Source organism: Sciurus vulgaris, assembly GCF_902686455.1.
Source record: "Sciurus vulgaris genome assembly, chromosome: 6".
NCBI classification, from domain to species: domain Eukaryota; kingdom Metazoa; phylum Chordata; class Mammalia; order Rodentia; family Sciuridae; genus Sciurus; species Sciurus vulgaris.
In genome coordinates this window covers 139,847,675-139,871,867 of record NC_136466.1, presented here as the reverse complement: position 1 = coordinate 139,871,867, position 24,193 = coordinate 139,847,675, and the positions used below count along the sequence as shown (strand labels likewise).

Genomic DNA, 24,193 nt, shown 5'->3' with positions numbered 1-24,193 from the left:
TATTCACCTATGTGAATTTTAAGACTGTTTTTCCTAGTTCTGTGAAGAATGTCTCTGGTATCTTGATGGGGATCACATTGAATCTTTATATCACTTTTGGTAGTATGGCCATTTTAACAATATTTCTCTGCCTATCCAAGAACATGGGTGGTCTTTCCATCTTCTTGTGTCTTCTTCAATTTCTTTTTTCAGCATTCTATAATTTTCATTGCAGATGTCTTTTACTTCCTTGGTTAGATTTATTCCTATGTAATTTTTTTTGAGACTGTTGTGAATGGAATGGTTTTCCTGATTTTTTTCCAGCAGATTCATTATTCGTATATATTAAAGCTATTGATTTTTGTATGTTGATCTTGTATTCTGCTACTAGAATTTGTCAGTTCTAGTCTTCTTGTGAAGATTTTTTGGATCTTCTAAGCATAGGATCATATCATCTGCAAACAGTGATAATTTGATTTTTTCCTTTACCATTTATATCTTATTTCTTTCTCTTGACTAATTGCTCTGGCTAAAATTTCAAGCACCACATTGATTAGGAGTGAGGAGAGTTCCTGATTTTACAGGAAATGCTTTCAGTTTTTCCCTATTAAGTGTGATGTTGGCTTTGGGTTTGTCATATATAGTCATTATGATATTTAGGTAAGTTCCTTTTATCCCTAATTTCTTTACTTTTTTTTATTTTAAGTTTTTTTTTTTTTTTTGTTTTTTGTTTTTTTTTTTTTTTTTTTTTTTGATGTTTTTATATTGCTTAAGTTTTCTCTAATTTTGAGAAAACTAGACCCCGGTCATTTTTTCAATACATTAAGGTGTTAGGAAAAATTCCTTATGAACCAATTCAACATACATATTGTATCAATCCCCTATCTGCTGATCATTAGGAGCTACTTTGTATAAAAGAAAAACAGTGTCTTTGCTTGGGTTCCTTAGAAGTAGATCTTGAGGTAACGATTCATGTAAAGGGGACTCACGAGGGCATATTCCTAGAGAAAACCAGCAGGAAAGATGGAAGGATGGAAAGATGCAAGGAAAGAAGCAAGGCTGCAGGGTCAAAACCAGTCTCATGGAGAGCTGCTTCAGCTTAGTCCTACAGCATAACCGCAGAGACTGTGGTCAGGGTTGTCCTGGTCAGAGGCATGGCAGCTAAAGTATCCTCCCTCATCTGTTGATTGTTGGTAATGGATGGAGTTAGGGTTGGAAAAGACATTTCCAGATGCTGCCAGCTCTCCAGAGTTTCATAGATAGTTGCTGCTGCTGTGAGAGAAAGCACACCAAAAATAAATAGATAAATGAATAAAAACTGAAGACATTTGGGGGGATCTGGAGGGAGCTTATGTCCTTGCTGTATGTGCTGTGGCAGAACAGGCTTTACTATGCACTTTCAGTGATGGTTGTTCACAGTGTGTACTAATAACTGCACAGTACAGATGGAATATCTCTGAACAGTGAGTTGGATAATATTACAAAAGCTAAGAGGGTCATATCAAGGCTGGCTAACTAAATAGTTTACATTTATACTTTACTTGTATAGAATTTTATGTATTAGCTAATATATATCAGCACATCATTGGCAGTCAGATAAGCTTATAGATTATGTCCATGTTAACACTTCTGTTTGTAATGAAGTGGTTATTTTCAATTACAATAAAGGGGTCCTTTGTACTTTAAAAATCTTGTTTAGAAATACACCAAAGCTTAATTGAAGAAAGACGAGAAAGCCATCAGATTAAATTTGTTAAACGTGGTGAGCATAATTTTGATGGCTAACTGCTGCAAATACATGTGTATATAAACACCCAAAATAAATCATTGAGATGTCTCTACTACAATTATTGTAAAAATACTGTTTGCTGATTATCAGTGGATATTAGCAATATGTAAATCAAAGAAAAGTGTAGAAAACCTAATTTACTATCAATGAAAACGAAACACTAGGAAGGTGACCTTTAGAACCCCATGGCAAGTGCTTGCTGCAACCATCTCAGAACGTGGACTTATAATTTCCAGGTTATTGTTCTTACATCTGACAACAAATAACTTTGATAAAAGTTCAATTTCAATTTAGCATATAGTTTTCAGGCCTGAGTTTTTAAGCAGTGTATTCATACAGAAAAGAAAAAAAAATCTAGCAGTACTTAGACTTTTTTAGGTTAGACAATGGAAATCTGAAAACCATCCTTTCACTTATCCACCAGTTCATTCTTCTACTTAGAGATACTAACCACGAAAATTCTTGTTTATTCTCCCAGAGAGAGTTCCTGTACAAATGTGCAGGTATGTATATAGATACATTTGTTGTGTGAAAAAACAGGTGTATAGTATGTTTTTCAAGTTGGCTTTTGGTGTTTGTTTTTTACTTGGTGAACATCTGGAGAGCAGGTTGGATCCATTCATGCATATCTAGCTCATTCTTTATACTTTCTTCATTTATTTCACTGTATGAATATAGTATACTTTTCTGAACCAATGTCCTCTTGAAGGACAATTACATTGTTTTTAGTCTTTAGGTTTCATAAATAACACTGAAATTAATATCAACTTGCTGAGTTGCTTAAGGTCCCACTTAGTTGCTGAGGCTGGCTTTGAACTCATGATCCTCCTGCCTCAGCCTCATGAGTCACTGGGATTGTAGTCGTGCACTACCCCGCCCAGCTCGTGGAACCATTTTTTACTGTTCCATGGTAGAATTCCAATTTAATTTTTTCTAGTTGGTTAGCCAGTTCTTATAACACTTACTACTAGATAATATAAATTTCCTCATTGAATTGAAATGACCCTTTTGTTATATACAATGTATTTTCAAAATATTTTTTTTTAGTTGTAGATGGACACAATACCTTTATTTCATTTATTTACTTTTATATGGTGCTGGGGATCGAACTCAGTGCCTCACATACGAGGCAAGTGCTCTACCACTGAGCCAAACCCCAGCCCCACAATTTTTGTATGAGTTTTAGTCAGTTTCTAGGTTCTCTGTTCTGTTAATTCAAGTATTAGTATCAAATAGTCTTCATTATTGTAGGACTGCCTGCTCTTTTTATTTTTTAGTTGTCGATGGACACAATACCTTTATTTTATTTATTTTTATGTGGTGCTGAGGATCAAACCCAGTGCCTCACGCATGCTAGATAGGCGTTTTACCACTGAGCAACGACCTCAGCCCTTGCTCTCATTATTTATCTTATCAGAACATTCTATCTACTCTTGCAGATCTGCATGACTTTATTCTAATTACCTAGCATCCTCTCTTCCCCTGAATTATTGGTTGTATTTTTAGTAGAATTGAGTTACATGTATATATTAATTTAGATAGAATTCTATAATAGTGATTCTTTCAAACCAACCACAGAAGATATCTTTATATTTAGTCATGTCACTATCCCTCAGTAATATTTTATGTTTTATTCATATAGATCTTTCATATTCCTTTTATTTCTGCTTATTTTTTCTTTTTTATGCTTCTTTAAAAAGAATCTTTTCTTCTGCTGAATTTATAACTTCTTTGTACATGGAAACACCATGTGGCTACATATATGTGTAATATATTTATTTGTTTTATATCTTGCTGTTTTGTATATTTTGTCTTATATATATATTTGTTTTGTATCCAGCTGTTTTATTGCATTTTTCTATTGTTTTAAGTAATTTTTATCCAATTTTCTGGGGTTTACAGGTATAAAATTATGTCATAGGCAAATAATGATAAGTTTATCTTCTCCTTTACAATTTTTATACCTGGAATTTTTTTCTTATCTAATTGCATTGTCTGCCACCAGAATAATAGTAAATTATATCAATGATAGTACACATTCTTTTTTCACTTTGAACTTTAATAGATAAAATTCTGTTGGATGAAACCATATGAAATTTTTATTTTTATAAGCAAAAAAAGTTAAATAGCAGTTTTATATTGTTCAATTTAATGGTATATCTCCATAAAACATGGTGACTTTTGAAAACATACATACAAGAGTTTAAGAATAATTCATCTCTATTTTATTTATTCAACTCAGATTTACTAAAGACCTACTTTGTGTCAGATATTGTTCTAGGATGTGGGGAGGTAGCTGTTATTATAGAGTTTATATTCTGATAGAGACATTCAATATACAAATCCATAAATGTTAGACATAGTAAGTGCTAAGAAGAAAACTAAGATAGGGATAAGGAACACAAAATAATAGGGGTGGGTGGTGGAGGAATGGTGCTATTTTAGATATGGTAGTCAGTGTCGAACCTCTTCTAAAGTGATCTTTGGCCTGAGTGAAATGAGGAATTGAATCATGCAGATACCCTGGGGAAGAGCATCCCATGCAGAGAAAACACCCTTCAAAGGTCAGAGGCATGTACATCCAAAGTAGAGGCTGACTTTTACTGAATCCTTTCTCTCTGCTGATGAGGTGACCAGATGATTTTCCTATCTTGCTCTATGAATATGAATAATTATATTACTGTATTTCCTGATACCAGACCATCCTGGCATCTTTGATCTGACTCTTACATGGTGGTTGTTTATTTTTGTTGGGTGTTAGGCTGTCTTTCTGGAAGTTTTGTGGGTTTTTTTTTTTTTTTCTTTCTTTCTTTTCTGTATATGCACTCAGACTGTTTTGAAACTTACCTATTTTGAAAAGACTTGATTTAATTCACCTCTGAAACTACCAAAGACTGGTGCTTCTGTGAAGTGGAGCATGAGATACATACATTCCTTAATTTCTTTCTTTCTTTCCCATTCCCTCATGGCAAGTAGTCTTTTTGGAGTTTCTAACTCTTCTAGAGCTGCTTGGTAATATTTTCTTGGATAGTCATTCATCCAGATTTTCAGCTTTATTTAAATAGAATTAATTGAAGTTGGTTTTTGTTTACTGATGACTTTTTGCCTAAAGATATTTTCCACTCTGTAGGTGATTTATATTTATAATTGGATAATGTGTTGAATTAATAGTAGCTTTGCCAGGAGGGTAAAACAAGTATTGTCTTATGTGCACCTTAATTATGAGGAGAGTACAGCTTAGAGATCGGCCGTTAACAGTGGCTAAAACTAGAACTACCAGTTCTTTTGATCCCTGATCTAGTGTGCCTTGCAGAGACTCTGTTCCCACTTGGTGTACACCTTTCTCCCATTGCACCTTGCTCCCATCTCTTTCCTTCCACCCAATTTCATCACCTTACATTTACTGCATACTAACTAAGTTCATGGCACTGTCTGTAGCATATAATTTGTTAACCAGGATCACAGTTCTCTTTCTCCTGTGTTCACCTGCTAGAGCATGCTGTTTATTGCCAAGTGGCAAAGTGTTTGAAGGGAAGCTAATATTTAAAGGGATCTTTTCATAAAGGTCACTGTAATTGAGAATGTGTGTGTGGTTGTTTTTCTTCACTGCAATTGACTTCTGTCAGTGATGAAATAAAGATTTATTTACTGTATCTTGCTTTCATACAGAAAAACTATTAGACATTCTACAAATCTGCCTGACTACTAATGATATATACTCATCTGTATTCTCCAGTGATGATAATCAAGAGTCTTTAAACACTTTACATGTATCAGTTGAATGTCTAAGCTTCATTCCTACATTAGCAATGATATAGCCAAGAAAGTTTTCAAACACAGCAGGATCACAGAGGACTCTGCTCAGCCACACATGGGCAGATTCAGTTACAGTTTCTTGTTTAAAAGATGCTGTTGAAGGGAGGGGAAAGGAGCTGGCTGGGGAGTAGTGGGCAGGATGTGGATCCAGAATGCTATTAGCTTTCACGTCAGACAGGGATGGATGTGTGTGAGAGCCTGGAGCCTGGCCAGCAGTCTGCCAGTCTGACAGCTCTGTCAACCATGGCCACTTTGCCTGCCAGATAAGCTTCCATTATTGCTGGTTCAGTCAGTTTAATTTTTGGTGTACATGTCTTGTCTGATACAAGATATGTGCTTGTGTATGTGGTTGTATATGTATTAAAATATCATTCCCATCTATAAAGGATCCATTTAAAAACATGTTAAGTTAGTAGCAACATTTAAAAAGGTAACTTTGTGACTGAGTGAAGGTTTATGTATTATTTGTGTCAGGAAGACAGACATACTCAGAGAGAGAAAAATAACTTTTTTTTCCCCCTCGAGTTATATTTAGGTGACTAGTCACTGTCTACCATATTCCTGTGTAGAGGCCAATGTTTCTAAGAGTGGCTTTGTGAATTGCCTGCATCCTAGTTGGGCGTGTGTGTTTATTGAGGGAGAGAAGATAAAATTTTGATTTCTAGGCTTCAGCCCAGACGAATTCAGATGTCATGGAATTGGGGCTGGGAATCTACATTTTGAGAAGTGCCTCAAATGATCATTTTGCACACTAACATTTGGTAATAATACAAATGTAGCTACATAAAACGAACCACAAATAATTCCTCCTTAAGAAAATTCACACTTACAGATTAGATTGTTTTAATTATAGAACTTCATAGTGAATTATTTTTACCACAAAAGAATTTGCCCCAGGATTTTTTTTTTGAATAGCAACAAGTTGCTATGTTGTGTTTAACATATGAATTATTTTACTAAATGTTTCCTGCATACAACTTTTTGGAAGTATATCTATTATATTATGCCAGGCTTGTTTTAAAATTTTATTTATTTATTCATCCATATATGCATATTTATATATACATACACATACATATAATTCTCACAACAACTGTATCAGGTAAGTGATATTATTGTTCTCATTTTATAGATAAAGACACTGAGGCTTTTAACTTTACCAAAGCCCCACAGGTAGCAGATGACAGAATTGGGGTTTGAGTACAGGGAGTCTGACTTCAGAGTCAAGTCTGTGATTTTTAATTATTACACTGTACTCTTTCTCATTACAATGCAGCTAGTAGTACTTTTTAGAAAAAAATTGAGAGATAGCTGAAAAGATAATTGTGTGAGCTAGCTTGGCCTAGCAGAGGGAACATTAGACCAAGAGTCACAAGTCCTGGGTTGAGTTCCAGCTCTGCCACTACCTGGTGAGTCTTTTACCTTTACTGAGGCTGTTTTCCTTATCCATGAAGTAAGAGGATAGGGTTATACCAGTGCCTGACTTTCATGTATGTTTTGAATAAAAATTGTGGCATACAGTTATGATTTTATAAATAGGAACCTGGACAGGGCTTTAATGATACCTGGCCTGTCTCTAGTCTGTATGTTCTTCAGAGGTTTTATTATTCTAATGCATTTACCCACTTGATGATAGGATAGGTAATGGTGATTTTATGGGGTTCTCTCTCTTTTTCTTTTCCTTTCCCTTTTGTTTTTTCTGCTCCTGCCATTCCTACAGATTTCATATATGTCCCTTTTCAAACTCTCATACATAGCATCATTAGTAAGCCCAAATTGAGTCTGAGATGGGTTTGTTTATTTTCCAAAACATTATGTTAATATTAATTCATTTCCTAAATAAAATAGAAAAATCTTTATCTGGAAACATCTTGTTAATTTTCTTCTTCTTATGTGTCCCTAATATAAAAAAAAAAAATCTTTGATTAGCTCTTCACAGACAAAAGGAACCATTTCAAGTGAAATATTTTGGTCAAGCCTTTTATTTAATCTTAATAATTCTGCAATTGTGATGACTGGGTCAGAGTTCATCTGGGCTGTATTCATTCTTTCAGGGTTAACAAGTGTGTCAGATTGTCAAGTCATGGCTATAATTGACTTTGGCTTTGAGGTTTTCCTTCATAATAAACAATGGGCCCTGAGCCAAAAAAGCTTGTGGTTTACACTCACATACTGATGATTAAATAATACAAGTGATTTCCCCTCTTACTCGTTCTGTTATCCAGGAGCTCACTTTATGCTTCTTGAATGAATCATATTAGAAGAACACCCATAATTAAAAAGAATGTGACCTGTGGACTTTCCATTGCAGCTGAAAACATTTCGATGACTTCACTCTGGCTTGAGTGCTAGAGAAGGAGTGCAGAAGGCCTAAGGTTAGAGCTTAGTCACAGGAGAAAAGACAGTCCTCCTGACACTTTGGATCCCTCCTGTAAACGATGCACCCGAAAAAATCCCTTTTAGAAGATTGCAGGGGGAATTTTTACTCACTGCTAGCTACTTGACATAAAATTCCCTTGGATGGAAACAATGAGGGTGGGACGGAGTTTCTGTCATTTTTCTATAGCACACAGTTGCTGGAAAAGACTCACTTTGTACAATAACCTTGAGAACCAGCTTATTTATTCTTTTAAATATCAAGGGAAAAATCAATCATCACAAAGTATTGGCTAGTAAGAATTTGTAAATTTGAGAAAGACATTTGTTTAAGTGTCTATCTTTGCCTTGTGCAATCATATTTACTATTAGCAAATGAGAGTTTACTGGAGGTAAAACAACTATATTGAAACCTAACCTACTCTCCTTGGTAACTCTAATAAACAAATTGACATAGGTAGTCAAATGAAAAATGTTTACTATTCCCCAAATAAATTAATTAAATTGGAAAACACAATTTTTACAACAGTCCTCTGTAAGTTTAGGTTTTAAATTAACACTGGGTAAGTATTAAAAATGGGTAAGTATGTGCCTAAACCAGTAAAAGAAACCGTCTGGATGAAGCTGACTTCAGTAAGCTGGATACTTTGCTGGTTCTTCAGTGAGGCTTACGTACTCCCATTAGCCTATTGGGCACCCACAGTGATTATACATTTTGCTGAATGAAATGTTTCCCTTATCTCCATTTCCTCTAAGTCAGTCCCTATATAGGCTTTTATTTGGGTGAATATAAAAGATAAGGAACGGTGGAAATGCTTTCTTGAAGTGGTGGGATGTATCTTGCACTGTATGCGTGCATGTATGTGTCTTCTGAGTTACTGCTCTATCTTCATTGTCCATTTGGTTTGGTTTGTTCTGCTCTTTCTTGTAGAAGCACTTAATAGCGTCTGTGTTAATATCAGAGTACAGATTCCATTTCAAGCATGTTTTGTGGCCAGTGATGATGTTATTTATAGACTTAGAGGGTTTGTTGTTGTTGTTTGTTTCCTGTTGACTTTAATATCAGGAATTTCTAGAATAGCCTATTTTATCTTTTTGCCTATGTCATTTTACCTTTGCTTGACGTTGTTGATTTATTTTTGTAGGAGTTTTCCATGCTAAGGGCACAATAGGCCATTCCCCAGAAAAGAAATCTGATTTTATTTTTAACTTTGCTAGTGATTACCTAATCATCTCTGTTTCTCATTGTGTTCATAAAGTAGCGACTAAACAAATTCATTCAAAATGGCCCAGATAGTCCCAAATTCAATTTTTAAAATCTTTATCATGTGTGAGCTTCCCAGCTTTCTCAAAAGAATAACCCTGGAGGCTGGGGATATGGCTCAGTTGGTAGAGTACTTGCCTTGCATGCACAAGGCCCTGGGTTCACTCCCTGGCACCACCAAAAAAAAAAAGAATAACTCTGGAAATAAAATCAATGATAAAAATTGCTGAGAAGAAAGAATAGCTACAAGAAGGCTTATAGCTAAGATTTTCTCATTGTGCTCCTATAAAACACTGGCACTTGTTAGGCTAGACAGATATAGTCAATGTGCTAAAGTTGAATAATCTTTTTTAAAGAACTAAGTCTTTATTTAGCAGCGACTTATAGCTCTTATTAGAGGGTCTCAATTATACTAAAGAATTTATTTATTTACTTACTTACTTATTTTTGCAGTTCCGGGGACTGAACCTGGGGCTTCATGCATCCTCAGTAACCACTCTACCAGTGAGCTATATCCCCAGCCCTTGAATTGTGGGTTTTGAGAGCAGGATGGTTTGGGATGCAAGAAAATTATTTCTGTAGACCTACCCATGCCTAACAAGATTTAACCCCAAACTTGTAACCACAAACTTTACTCTCTACAGTCTTTAGTGACTTCATGTGGAACCAACATCTCCAGAGAGAGAAATATTTTCCCACGGTTGAGGAAGTCTGTAATGTCTTCATGTTAAGAAGACAGAGTCTTGCCACAGCCTTGTTTCTGAGCCCTGTGTTCTCTGTCCTCTCCCAATTTAGGGGAGGGATGGAGCCCTTCATAGAATACCCACTGTGGTCTACCAACCTGTGCTGAGGAAGGAATGTAAGCACTTAGGAAATTTTATAGCAGTTTGACATGTGTGGAATCTAATAAAAATTTGGATTTGTAGTCTTTTAATTATATTTTCCTAGAAGTAAATGTAATATGTGTATGCAAGGGATTGGAAGTAAGAAAACAAACACTGGCTCTGGTCCCTAGTGGTTTGAGATGTACAGCCCTAGGCACACTCCAGGTCCGAGACAAAGGCTCTCTCCATGATGCCTCCTTTGTGTCCCAGGAATAGGGTTCATTCTTCCTTACTTCTAAGCCCAAGAGCCTAGTTTGCTATTTTTTTTTTAATTAAAAAAAAAATCCAATTTTGGTAAAATACACATAACAAAATTTATCATCTCAATTATTTTTGAGTGTGCAGCTCAGTAGCATTAAATATATTCATATTATTATGCAGCCAGTCTCCAAAAGTTTTCATCCTGCAAAACTAAAACTCTATCCAGTAAGCAGAAACTCTCCTTTTCCCCCTTCTGCCCAGCTGCTGGCAAACACCATTTTCTATTTCTATGAGTCTGACTACTGCAGGTATCACATGTAAGTGAAATGATACAGTATTTGTCTTTTTGTGACTGGCTTATTTCACTTAGCAAAATGTCCTCAGGGTTCATCATGTTGCAGCATTTTAGAATTCCCTTTTCAAAATGAATAATATTCCATTTATATATGCAACATATTTTCTTGCCCATTCATGCAGCAATGAATACTCAGGTTGCTTCCACTCTTTGGCTCTTGTGAATAATGCTGACATGAACATGGGGGTGCAAATATCTCTTCAAATTTGTGCTTTGAGGGACTGTGATTGTAGGTCATTGGTAGAGTGCTTGCCTAGCATGTGTGAGGCATGGGATTCGATCCTCAGCACCACATAAAAAATATATATAAATAAAATAAATGTTAAAAAAAGAAACTTTAAGAAAAAGATTGTACTTTGAATTCTTTTGAGTATATACATGGAAGTGAAATGGCTGGATTACATGGTAATTCTATTTTTAATTTTTTGAGGAATCTCCATACTGTTTTCCATAGTTGCTGTACCATTTTATATTCCCATTAACAATATGCAGTGATATTGGTTTCTTCATTTCCTGGCCATACTTTTGATAATAGCCATTCTAATGAGTATAAGATGTCTTATTATTGTTTAGTTCTGTATTTCCTTAATGATTAGTGATATTGGGCATTTTTTCATATACTTGTTGGCCATTTTTATATCTATGGAAGAAATGTCTGTCTATTCATGTTCTTTGCCCATTTTTTAAATGAGGGTGTTATTGGTACAAGTTCCTTATGTATTCTGGATATTATTTCCTTATTAAGTACATGATTTGCAAATATTTTCTACCATTACATAGGTCGCTTTTTCACTCTGCTGATTGTGTTCTTTGATTCACAGAATTTTTGAAATTTTGATATATTTTACTTTATCTATTTTTTTTTCTTATACCATCTGTGCTTTTGGTGTCATATTTAAGAAATCATTGCCAAATCCAAGTTTTTTCTCTATGTTTTCTTCTAAGAGTTCTGTAGTTTTCGTTTTTATGCTTAGGTCTTTGATCCATTTTGAGGTAATGGTATAAGGTAAAGATCCAGCTTCATTCATTGCATGTGAATGTACAGTTTTGCCAAAACAGTGAGTTGATAGGAGCCTACTTCCCATGATCAATAGTTCTCTACCTAACGTACAGAAAGGAAGAACAAATGGTAATAAAGCATTGGGAAATATCGAACTTGGGTTTATGCCTTAATTATGACAATTTGAAAAAGAGGGCATTAGCAACTTGAAAGCTAGATGTCAGGATTTGACTTTGCATATAAAATGTAACCCCATAAATGAAATATCCTTTTCAACCTCTAGATTTTCTTCCTGTGATCTGCCATTCAGTTTCTTTTTTTATATCCCAAAGCAGCATTGCAACTTAGTACTTACATCACATTATGGCTAACACTGGTGAGCTAATAATGTCTTATGAAATGTTGCCAGATATCTTTGGACGGCCATGTTCCTTTTATTTCCCTTACACAACAAATATTGAATTCAAGGTTTTGTTCCCATTCAGATTGGTCTATAACTTAATGGTCAACATCTTTGCCACGAGATAAAATTTGTAAGAAACACCAGTTGCTTTGTTATAGCACATTCAAAAGCCAGGGATCTTGCTTTCTAGTAATTCAGCAACCCAGGGCCTATGAAACTCTGCAGCTGCTTCGTGAAATGTTAGAGGTATGACCTGTGTGAGGATGTCATAACAGTGTCTTGAAGTGACAACAAGAACTGTAACCAACTGGATTTGGTGTGGGGACAGCTTGGGCTCTGGGTAGGTGTGTGAGGTAACTGGAGAGACAGAATTGTGAACAACTTATGCATGAAGAATTCTAAAGCATGACTCATGTCAGACAACATCATTATGAGTTGTGGATGGTTTATTCTTTTTCCCCAGGATAATAAACAGTCAGAGATAATGTAAAGTTTTAACCCTGCTTTCACTTGCCAGATAAAAGGAATTATTGTTGTTACTATTATCTTTACCTTTCTGGGATTACCATGATATAATGCATTGAACTCAAAATGAAGACGCAAGCCAAAATATGTCATATAATCTTCAGATATTATGCTGTAATGCTTTTTCACAATGTAATAGAGCTGTTTTTAGCAGGAAATCAGTAGTAGCGTATATTATAGGAGCATACATTATAACCATTTGACATTTTCTTGGAATTATTTTCTGTGTGAATAGTGTAAAAAGGAATGCCATTGAACCAGGTATGTTTAAAAAGCATAGAGGTTTCTCATGCAGATTGCTTGATGTACTGTAGCAGTATTATAGCAATGATATTATAGTGGCAACATTACAGCCATGTTCATTGATGTATCCTATAATGCCTGGTATTTCCATGCATTGGTCTTGATATGGGAGTGAAAGGGATGTTAATTAGTTTTTTTTTTTTTTTTTTTACTTTTACTGGATCAAATTACTATCTGTAGGTTAGTTATTATTTTAAACTCATAAGATAAGAAAACTGCTAACTCAGAAACTCCTCTTAGCATGTGCTATAATCACATGTATTTGGAATACTTATGCCTAGATCAACCCAGAGAGCTATACATAAAAATTAGTATATTTTCACTTGGTGGCTCTTCTTCATCCTTCCAGCTTGCTGGGTTGGAGGTGGAGGTTTATGTTGTGTGAGCTTCCACTGAATTAGGTGCATTTTCATTTTACTTAAGGAAAAGACAGTGTACATAGTCTGTCACAAAGGAAAAACCTTCAGCAGAATCTTTGGCTCTTTTCCTGAACATAATTAAATGTCCGTTATCCTTTTCTTTGCCAGAAATTTAGCAATTTATATTTAATAATTGAGATGTAATCATTTCCCCAATTTTATTCCCACTTGATGAAAGAAGCAAAGTCTAATATAATAAACACTTGCTGACTCATTTTTTCCTCTTCTTTTTAAACTGTTTTTTTTTAGGACTCAACCCAAAACCATGTTTGCCCAAGTTGAATCCGATGATGAGGAAGCAAAGAATGAACCAGAATGGAAAAAACGTAAAATTTGAAGAATCTTATTTGAGAACCATTTGCATGGGTGGGGGGATGTGGAACAGTGTTTTGTTTTGTTTTTTTTTTTTTCTTTAATGCTTATGGAATAAAAAATGCATTTTTATGAATAGATTTTGTCCTTCCCACCATTGAGCCATTCAAAAGATTGATAGTCATTCTTCAATTGTACTTTACCTACCACTATTAAAGTGTATTACAGGTAAATCAGAAACAGATTGTTAGCCTATTACCAAGTACTTTAGGTATTTGAAGACTTCATTCAGTAATCAGTGGCCTATATGGATTCTTATAACCTTAGAGGAGAAAATGTACATTGAGATGTACATCTGTCTGGAGCAATTTTAGGAACATACCATGGAAATAGAGATCAAAAAGTTTAATATTTCTGTATAATGTCACGACAGTTGTTTACATGACTGTAAATAATTAGGCCAAGTTCAAACCAAAGCTTTGCCATACTAGGAAAGAAGAATGTGTGTCTGATTATCTTTCCACAGTAGAATGTAGTGGCTGGTCAGAAGAGCAGGCTCTGAAGTCAGACCAGTGTGGGTTCAAGTCCTGACTCTGCTCTTCACTGTCTGGCTCACCTTGGGAGAATTATTAACCTCTGTCTTCTGGCCTCATGATAGCAGTTCTTACCTTGCAGGTTTGTCAAAAGGATTAAATAAGACATTTCTTATACAGCATTTAGTACAGTACTTGGAACATAATTAATACACACTAAATATTTGATGTTTTAAAACAGGGCTAATAATATGACTTTGCCTGATTTTCATTAGTATTACATCAAATAGGTATAGAAATGCTTGGTAGGGTCTGGGGTTGTGGCTCAGTGGTAGAGTGCTTGCGTAGCATGAGTGAGACACTGGGTTTGATTCTCAGCACCATGTATAAATAATATATATATATATATATATATATATATATAAAAGAAATGCTTGGTAAAAGTAATGACTATGTGAATAGGTGACATTAAAAATCATCCTAAAAGATCCTTTTATGACTAGAAAACAAAAATACAAGTTGGCAATTTGTTCAAAGTAATAATGGGCCAGTAGAATAAAATTCTATGGACTAATCTCACAAAGACAGGGGTCACTCTTGCATGATAAGGAGTTCCCTCTGGACCATTTAGGTTCTCAGTACTTGCCTTTCACCCTCCTGCTCTCATTTGTTCTAGTGAATTAAGTAGTTCCAGAAGTGAATGATGATCCAGAAAGCATGTCAGAAAGCTCCTGCTTCTACAAGCTTCACTCACAGCCCTGCTCTGCCATCTTTATCAGTCACTAACTAATACACAGCTCTCTTTTCGCTATGGTTTCTGGGGTGGCAATGATATTTTTCTACAAATAGAGCCTTAAAGACTTTGCATACAGTGTTTTTTGTCTTTCTTTCCCTCTCACTCCCATCTTCATCCATTCCCCTTCCCTTGTGACTTAGCTGATAGGTAATAAGAGAAAGTACTGCTGGGCATGGTAGTGTATACCTGTAATCCCATTGACTTGGGAGGCTAAGGCAGGAGGATCATGAGTTCAAAGCCATCCTCAGCAACTTAGTGAGACCTTGTCTCAAAATAAAGCATAAAAAGGGCTGGGGATGTGGCTCAGTGGTTAAATGCCCTGGTACCCTCCCTTCACCAAAAAAAAAAAAAAAAAAAAGACTAACATCTGCTGAGTTCCCGCTGTATGATGAGTGCTATCCCAGGTTCTTGAATTAGCTGATTTAATTCTCCCCAAACCCTTATGAGTTGGTACAATTGCTAAACCCACTTGACAGATGAGGCAAAAGAGGTTCCAGATGTCAAACAGTCTGTCTAAGGTCATAGTCAAGGAGGGCTATATGAAAACACTCAAGGACTCTAAATATCAATAATTAACAAACTGCCTCAACTTTCCTTTTTCTGTCAAAATGCACTTCATCCTAAATCGATTACAGACCAATATTTTGTTCTAACTGCTTAGGCTTTTTAAATGTATTACTGCCTCATGGATAAAATTTACTGAAAATCTTTCACATTTTCCCCGTCTTAACATAAACTTTGCACCATATGGAAATATTCGTCTTCTACACATAAAAATTGCAGTGGAAGGTTGGAGGGAGGAATAAAAACTTGATCATAGTGGTCTTGGCGGAGTCTGCTATGATGTAAGGCCAGAGAAAGGCAAATTCAGCATGCAGATGATTTTCTCACTGTGGCCACAAGTAGGTCATTTCATGTTCGAGGTGATCATTCTCACTCTAGAGAGTTTTGTAAAGAATTGTTTTTCCACAGAAGGTTGGCAAAATACAGGTAAAGACTTAGTTTTTAATTTGGTGAGAGAGGATCTTAGAACTAGACTGGACAAATAGAAAGTATTCATTTGGCCTGAAGTTCTGTCACCAGGGTGGACATCACCATTTGGCTATCCCTCAGGCCCTCACAACCTGCATGGCTCTCAGGCTTTGTTATCTGTCCCCATACAACCTGAATTTTCTACCTTGTTCAGCTACATTTCTAGTTGCTAGAACTAGAAGGAACCTAGAAGTCACAATGATTCCTCTGTCCCCCAACTCCCACCCCATGTAGTTATTCACCGATTTCTGCCCACGCTCTTCTGAATCTCTCATATTCACCCTCCCTCTCCCTGCCACCTTTGTAGGATGCAGACCCTCTTTTGGACGTCATGAGGATAACTCAGCAGTCTCCCTCCCAACTAATGGACCCTGTTTTACGGTTGAGACTTATCTAACCCATCTTTCATGCTGCCTCCTGACACCAAAATCTAGCATTTCATTCCTTTGCCTGAAGTCTTCCTGAGGGGATGTGTGTCGGTAGTTCTAATCCGTTTATGTGGCACTTAGGAGCAGGGAAGGATGAGGAAGAGATGGGAATGAAGTGTGAGAAGTGCTTCTGCCTCACAGATGGAAGGAGGATCATTAGCACTGAAGATCAGTCTGTATCTGGGCTGCTTTATCTCTTCTCTGTCGGGATCCATCACTGGTAACTACTGTGGCAACTTGGCCCTGCCAACACCTTGATTTCAGACTTCTGGAATCCAGAACTCTGAAAGAACTAATTTCTGTTGTTTTAAGCCATGCAGTTAAGGAAGTCCTAGAACATGAATGTACTAATAAGATATGAAGAACATGTAGATCCAGATGGGGCTTCTCAGTCCCTAAGGACTCAGAAAAAAATAAATCAATAAAATCACAATAAGATTCATAATCTTCTGGTGTTAGACAACACCAAAGTTTAGAATTCTCTCCCCCCTCCCTCAGTATGAACTTGGGTTATGGTTGGTTTAATCCATTAAATTTTGAGGTAATTTTTATACAGCAGTAGGCAATTAGTACAGTTTCTAATTTATCTAATTCATTTTCTGTTTTGATTAGCTAGCCACCACTTTCTGGAATGACTTCCTGCTTAGTCTTCTGAGGGTGACTCATTAAGAATTTGTCTTAAGACAGTGAGATCACTTGACTTTTTTTGATGAAATAGGAGTGAGGGGCAGCCTTTATTCTATAGGATAGGAGAAGTGTCATGAACTATTTGGGTGAGTCTCGAGATTATGGCCAAAGGAAGTAGTTGTAATATTTTTTCCTTCTGTTCCTTCAGAAAGTTGCTGTCTTTTTTCCTGTTTTCCCTTCACAACTTATCTGGCATGGGTTCCTAAGCTGCTATAGCTTTCATACTTGGTCTTATCCCTCTATCCTCAGGACAAATAGATACCCAGAATTATAGCTTCCTCATCCGAAATATTCCTGATCTTTTTTTAATATATTTTTTTAGTTGTCAATGGACATTTATTGTATTTATTTATTTATATGTGGTGCTAAGAATCAAACCTAGTGCCTCATGCTAGGTGAACTCTCTACCACTGAGCCACAACCCCAGCCCAGTATTCATGATCTTATAAACTTATAAGTAAGTCTTCCTCAAGACTTTTTTATCCTAAGACATCTATGGCTGAATCACTGATGATGGTTTTGTTGTTTTTAAGTCACTCTGAAGCGTGGGTGGCTGACAACAACTGGACTCTCATATCTGCCTGTCATGCCTAGAAGTCTAATGCTGCTCCTCAGATCTCTGAAGTTCATCAACCATGGCAAAGGATAAACATATGATGAAATTTTATTTACTACATTAATCAAGTTGTCTTAGGTGGTATGCTGGTATCTTGGATGGAGCATGAAAGATGAAGTCAGAAGTTTTGGGTTCATGTTCCTCTTTTGTCATGTGGTAATTCTGTAAATTTAGGAAAGTCACGTAAACTAGGAACCTGTTTCTTCATTTGTAGATTATTTAGCCATGTAGCCCACCAGAAGAGTGTTATGGTTCAAATAATGGGGTGGTGGAGAGCGTTGCAAATTATGAAATGTTAGTATAGTTGTTGTCTCTTGTGGTTATTTATTATTAGTACCTCAATGAATGTACATGAAAGACATATTCTCAGACAACAAGCCCAAGTCTGTATCAGCCCATAATCAAGAATTATTGTGATGGCTGAAAGGATAGTCTACTAACAGGGAGAATTTGACTCTACATGTTTGAGAGGATGTTATCCAATGTGGAAGTTACCCCCAAGATTTGGCTAAAATTGGGTGGGGCTCTGGTGTGGTTGATACAGCTTCTCATGGAGCCAATAGGGACCCTGATTTAGCTCCAGTTGACCTCACTATTGACCATGTTTGACACAATGGCCCTCATGGTGCTGGCTGTGACAGTATTTGAAACCTTTCCAGATTTAGAATAATGGGAAAGTTGTCTTCTGTATTTCTCATAGGATATTTTGATACTGACTTTTTTCCCTTGATTCTTCCCAGTATTCAAAATTATTGTGTTCATTTCATGGGTAGCTGTATGGTCTTTCCCTTTGACTCTACTGCCTCTTGTTTATGAAAAATATCAAGTCAACCATGGTAAATGGCCACCAGTAATCTTGCCTCCAAAATACAGAGAGTATTTTTCTTTCCCTAGTTTTGTTTTAAAAATAAGATACCTACTTTTTCCTTTGGGGGAAAAAGTCTTATTATTCAGAGGTTCATGGTGTAGAGAAAGCTTTGGAGGCAGAAGACCTGTATTCAAGTTCCAGGTTGGGCAAGTTACATAATCTCTTTGGAGCCTCAGTTATGCTATGTGGATCACAGTGTGAAAGCACTTTGAAAGCAACATAACACTGCGTAAATGTTTTTTATTACTGTGTCTCTTTTCAGAGGAGTCCTGGCAAGAATATGTAGGCTTTTCAGATTCTGGTTCAGAATATTTTTCAGGAATGCTGTATCATGGCTTACGTGTTTGGTCTGAAACAAGAAAGTTCTAAAGAACATGTTGTAGATTTAATTCTTCATCTCAAAAGTTTTCAACCGTGCTTTTGAAGTATAGCCCCTGCTTGCTCAGTACCCACCAGCAGTCAGTCATGGCCTCCCCTGGAAGTTGGAGACCTGCCTCCGAGCCACGCCCTGAGCTTTTCTCCTTCGGGTGTGCCCCAGTGACTATGGTCTTCCTTCTATCCAGGTCCCAGGCTGACCGAAACCCAAACATGTGATGACTATTTTGCCTGACAATGTATACTGGAGGTGAGACCTGTGAATCTCCTTCAGGGATAAATGTAAGGTCCTAACCTATCTGTGACTGGAATTCCTCACATCTTCCAAAATCTCGATCATTATAAATAGTCAACAGCAATCAACATTATTCTATTAATTGACATGTAGTTAGCTTTCAACTTTCCTCCTTTACTCAGAATCACAGAAGTATAAATAAAAAAGACCAAATAGCACAAAAAACAAACGCTATTGCTTTCATCTCTGGAGATGCCTGGCAAGCAGTGCCTCACTTTTGCCTCTGTGTGCCTTGGGAATTGCTTCATGACCTGCGTTGTGGCAAAGCAGACACCGTCAAGCAGTCTGTATTTACCCGTAAGAACAGTGTCGTAATTTGGAGGTGGAAGAGGTCAAGGACTGAGCATCCTGTAAGTCATAGTGAAGACCAACCATATATCACAAAATCCAGAGAAGGCAGAAAAAAGCATCTAGAAGAATGAGAGAGAACAAAGCTGCAATAGAGATTGTTAGCCCTGTAAAGACTATTAGATTTCTTCACTCTGAGCTCCATATTTTACTGATGAGGAAAGTGGGGCCCTGAGGTGCAGCCACTGGTACCAGGACACATTGTTATGAATGGCAGAGCTGGGATCATAGCCAAAGTCCTTGCCAAGTGTTCATTAGGTCTGCCACACTGGAGAGTCAGTGTTCTATACTCATTCATTTGAATAAGACAGACTTAGAGTGGAATCCTAGCTCTGCCATGTTTTGTGTGAACTTGGGCAAATTATTTCATTTATGTCCCTGCTATAGATTGAATTGTATCTCCTCTAAATTTATATGTCGAATCTCTGATCTTGGGATGTGACTGTACTTGGAGACAGGGCCTTGCTATGGTTTGCATCTTGAATGTCCCTTCAAGTCCCATGTGTTAAAGGCTTGGTCTCCAGGTGACACTGTTGGGATGGTGGTGGGACCTGGTGAGTGGATTTTAGGTAATTAAGGGCATGCCTTTGAAAGGGATTGTGGGACTCCAGCCCCTCTCTCCTTCTTTCTTTGCGTCCTGGCCATGAGGTAAGCAGTTTTATTTCATCAAGTTGCTCCTACCATAGTGCACCATTTTGGACAAGCCCAGAACAGTGGGCCAGTTGTGGGCCAATTGATCATGGACTGAAATCTCCAAAACTATGAGCCAAAATAAACCTTTTCAGTTGTTTTAGGTATTTCATTATAGTGATAAAAAGCTGACTAATATAGACCTTTAAGGTAGCGGTACCTTTAAGGTAATGATACCATTAAGGTGGGCCCCAGGCTGTTTGGACTGGTGTCCTTGTAAGAAGAGGACATTGGAATACAAGAGAAAATGCCAGGGATAGGTATGCACATAGAGAAGAGGCCATGTGTAGACACAATGAGAAGGTGGCCATCTGCAAGCCAAGGAAAGAGGTCTCAGAAAAAATAAAACCCATCTACACCTTCATCTTGGACTTGTACCTTTCAGAATTGTGAGAAAATAAATTTCTGTGGTATTTTGCTAAGTCAGCCCTAGCAAATGAATATAGCCTACATCCATAAAACTGAGACATGAATTCTTAACTCATGGAGATGTTTTCAAGATTAAATGGGATAATAACTCTAAGAAAAAGATTCAACCAGAGGCCAAGACACAGTAAATGCTTAGTAAGTGACAGGTATGATGGTTATAAAAGGGTCAAGTAAAATATACATGAATCACTCTACTGTGACATAAATTTGGCCTAAAATGAATTTGCCTGTAATTCTGGACTAAGCACCCAGTTTCTCTCAGTTTGGTTTACCCTCTATCAATTTTTGAAAAGCTTTTGGAGCTAGATCTGGATTATCTCTGATTGTCATTTGTCTTTGAAATACAGACCAAAGAAACTGAAACCTGTCTCTTTATTTTACCCTGATAACTTTCTCTGCCATAATTAGTCATATTGGAGTCTTTTCACAAAGCTGAGACATCTGCTTAAAATTCAGATTGTTCTTTTAAAAATAGACATTAGAAAATGCAAATTATTCAGAGGCCTCACTGAAGACTTGAGATTCTTGAGGATTTTGAGCCTGGGTCACTCTCAAATCTATTCCTTTTGGCTGTTTTTAAAATCACCCACAGTTTCAAGGCTGCTATGGTAGCAGTGAAAGTGAAATAAAGAACATCCCAGGACCACCTGAAATGCAAGTACAGAAGGGGACATGCCAGCTGGTTGCCTTGGTGAAAATGGACCAAATCCCATGTGTTCCATCAGTGATCATTGAAGTCACCTCCTCCCCCCCGCACTGGCCCCTGTACTTCCTCCAGTGTTGTTCAGTGTTGGCTGTGGACCACTACAGACTGAAGGCACCAACTGAGCAGGGAGGTGGGGCTGTTGAATTCAAGTATGACAAATGATCTGAGTAGTACAAGGCCAAGCTCTAAAACACCAAAAGTTCTTGTGTAGGATGAGAAGAGGCAGCTGGCTCCCCTTCAGTTCTACTCCATGGGTGTGCTGGCAAGACCCAGGGTATGAGCCATGGCAGGTGGAATAACTTGCCCATTTTGAATTTCACTCAAATCCCGGAGAGTAGAATTCACACACGGGCATCTGAGTGTGGGCTGAGGTTTCTCCTCTGCACCACTCGGCTTTCTGCAAATCCTGCCTCTTGATCCTGACCACTTCCCTCAGAAGCAGGGCAGCAAAAGTTTCTGTTTTGCTTCTAAAGATACCAAGGCATAGGGACTTAAACTAGACTTAAAGTAGCAGGTGGGGATAAGCTGACCCTGAGATCAAGAGTTTCTGTACTGCCAAGGTGGCATTTTATAGGCATTGTTCATAATATCTCAAATACAGAGAAAGTGAGCTGGTCTTATAAGAATGTAGACCAGAGACCCTGCAAAAGTCAGAGCTGTGACTGGGGTGTAAGTCATGCCCACGGGCAGCATCTGTCTGGGTGGCACATAATTGTGGTCATGGCTGCATTACTAACTTCTCGCTCAGTCATTTGTTGAAGCAGTCATTCTTTGAGAAATGGGAATTGAACTGTTTCCCCTTCTGAAATCCAAAATGCCACCAGTGATGTCCTTCTTCATATGGCCCATTCTGATGGCTTGTGGTGTCTTACAAGTTACTGAAAGAATGTTGCCTGGAGGGAGGCTCTCTGGGTAAAGGCACGCGATGGATTCAGTCCTCTAGTGGACCGTCTCAACATAAAAGCGTGATCCAATACAAGGGAAAAACTCATTCTAAAAACATTGGCCTGAATCAGTTATCTGGGGACAGTGATTACAAATACCAAATTCTCGGCCCTATCCCCAACCATTTATCTTCAAAAAGTTCCTGGGGCAGTGCACAAGAATCTGAACTTACAATAACGGTTCCCAGTTAACTCTGAAACAGGAGGTCATGAACACTTCTCCATGAAACACTGCTCAATACAACACCAGGTATTCATGTTTCTTCTGATTCTGAATTTAAATAAATCTGTGACACTTTGTTCCTGAACTTGTGGACAATTTGGCTGAGTTGGGAGAACAGGTGCCTGATCTGAGAAGACCATGCCCCCCCACTCCTGAAACCCCTTGATCCTCTATTTTTCTACCTATAAAATGGAGCACCCCATACTTTGAGTTTTAAGAGGAAGAACAATGTATGATAACAGAAATAATACTGATAAAAGCTCTACTACCTTAAACTCTGTATCATTTGTCCATAGCTTTCACTTTATCTTTTGATGCTCACTATAACCTCACTAGAATTTCACAATAAATTATTTCACTCATGAAGAAGAAGCTGGAGGTACAGAGAATTATTCTGGAGTCAATATCATCTCATTAACTGAAACGTTGAACTTGAAGCTGGGGACCTGCTCTTTAAACTGACCATTGAATAATCTATTGCTTGACAGCTTCACCAAGGGTTGTGGTGTTTGGCTATGAGGAGTCTTCAGAATCTGGTCCTGATGTTTCAATTTCTTTGCATTCTTGTCTGCCTAAGAAATCACAGAACTAGACTTGGGATGGGATACGTCCAATCACCAGGATGGCAGTATTCTGTTAGACCCTCCTACCTTTCTGTATAAAATTCTTTTGATATCGTGTGGCTATTGGTACTGATTATGGGGCATAGGAGTTGCCACTATTACTGCCCAGTTTCTAAAGACATTTCAAATGACCAGGAAAATCTTTTAAGACTATTAAGAGACCAAATTCTCCTTCCTGAAATTGAACCATCTATAACTGAATAGTGTAGCTCTGTTCTCTTAATGAAGCCATCTCATGTTTGGCATAGACTATGGTAGGAGTCAGTCTAGGCTTAGCCAATGTTTTGCTGTGATCTTGGAAAATTTACCAATTTTTTGGATTCTCAGTTTGCTCATTTATTCTATGAAGTTTCTAAGTTTATACTTTATGGGTCTAGTATTATCTACCCTAACTCCCACAAAGCCACTGGAAAAGCTAAGGATATATGAGTGAGTACCTTCCCTAGAAGCCAGACTGAGAATAAGAAGACACCACTTGTTGATGAATTGTCAGAGGTAGAGAAAGCAAAGGGCTCATGACTTGGGGAAGACATGAGAGCAGAGGCATGTTTACCTTTTCTTGCCCAGTAGGCTTGTATAGATGCCCACTGCCTCCACCTTCTGCTTTTGTGTTGCTACTTCAGGGAAGTCCAGAACCTCTTGCAGTCAGAGCAGGGTATTACAAGAGGGAAACTAATGAGGTGGAATTGGGTATTTCTACACCTAGAAATGCTGAGAACATGGTGGCCATCTCTAATACAGGTAGGCTTGGAGCTCCCCTATAACCACTTGATCTTGTGATCAGGTGTGGGAATGTTTGTAAGGACCAATGGATCACAGACAGAGAGACAGAACCTTAGGAGTACCTATTCCAACTCCAACTTCAAGTATATTGGAAGTACATTTACTGGGATCTGAACTTAAAGTTAGTGGCAGAGATTATACTTTAATGAAATTCTCAGAGAACTCAGTAACACACACCCAATAAACACATT

General features: G+C 37.4%; 1 protein-coding gene across 1 annotated transcript in view; it reads left to right on the top strand.

The window, feature by feature from the left end:
- The window catches only part of WDR70 (WD repeat domain 70), a 300,741-nt gene extending 286,975 nt beyond the window's left edge, over window positions 1-13,766 (top strand). Inside the window, exon 18 of the mRNA XM_079145747.1 lies at window positions 13,564-13,766. Coding sequence (XP_079001873.1) covers window positions 13,564-13,651 — 88 coding nt within the window. The 3' untranslated portion in view covers window positions 13,652-13,766. The remainder of the gene's footprint in view (window positions 1-13,563) is intronic.
- Window positions 13,767-24,193: the final 10,427 nt, after the last annotated feature.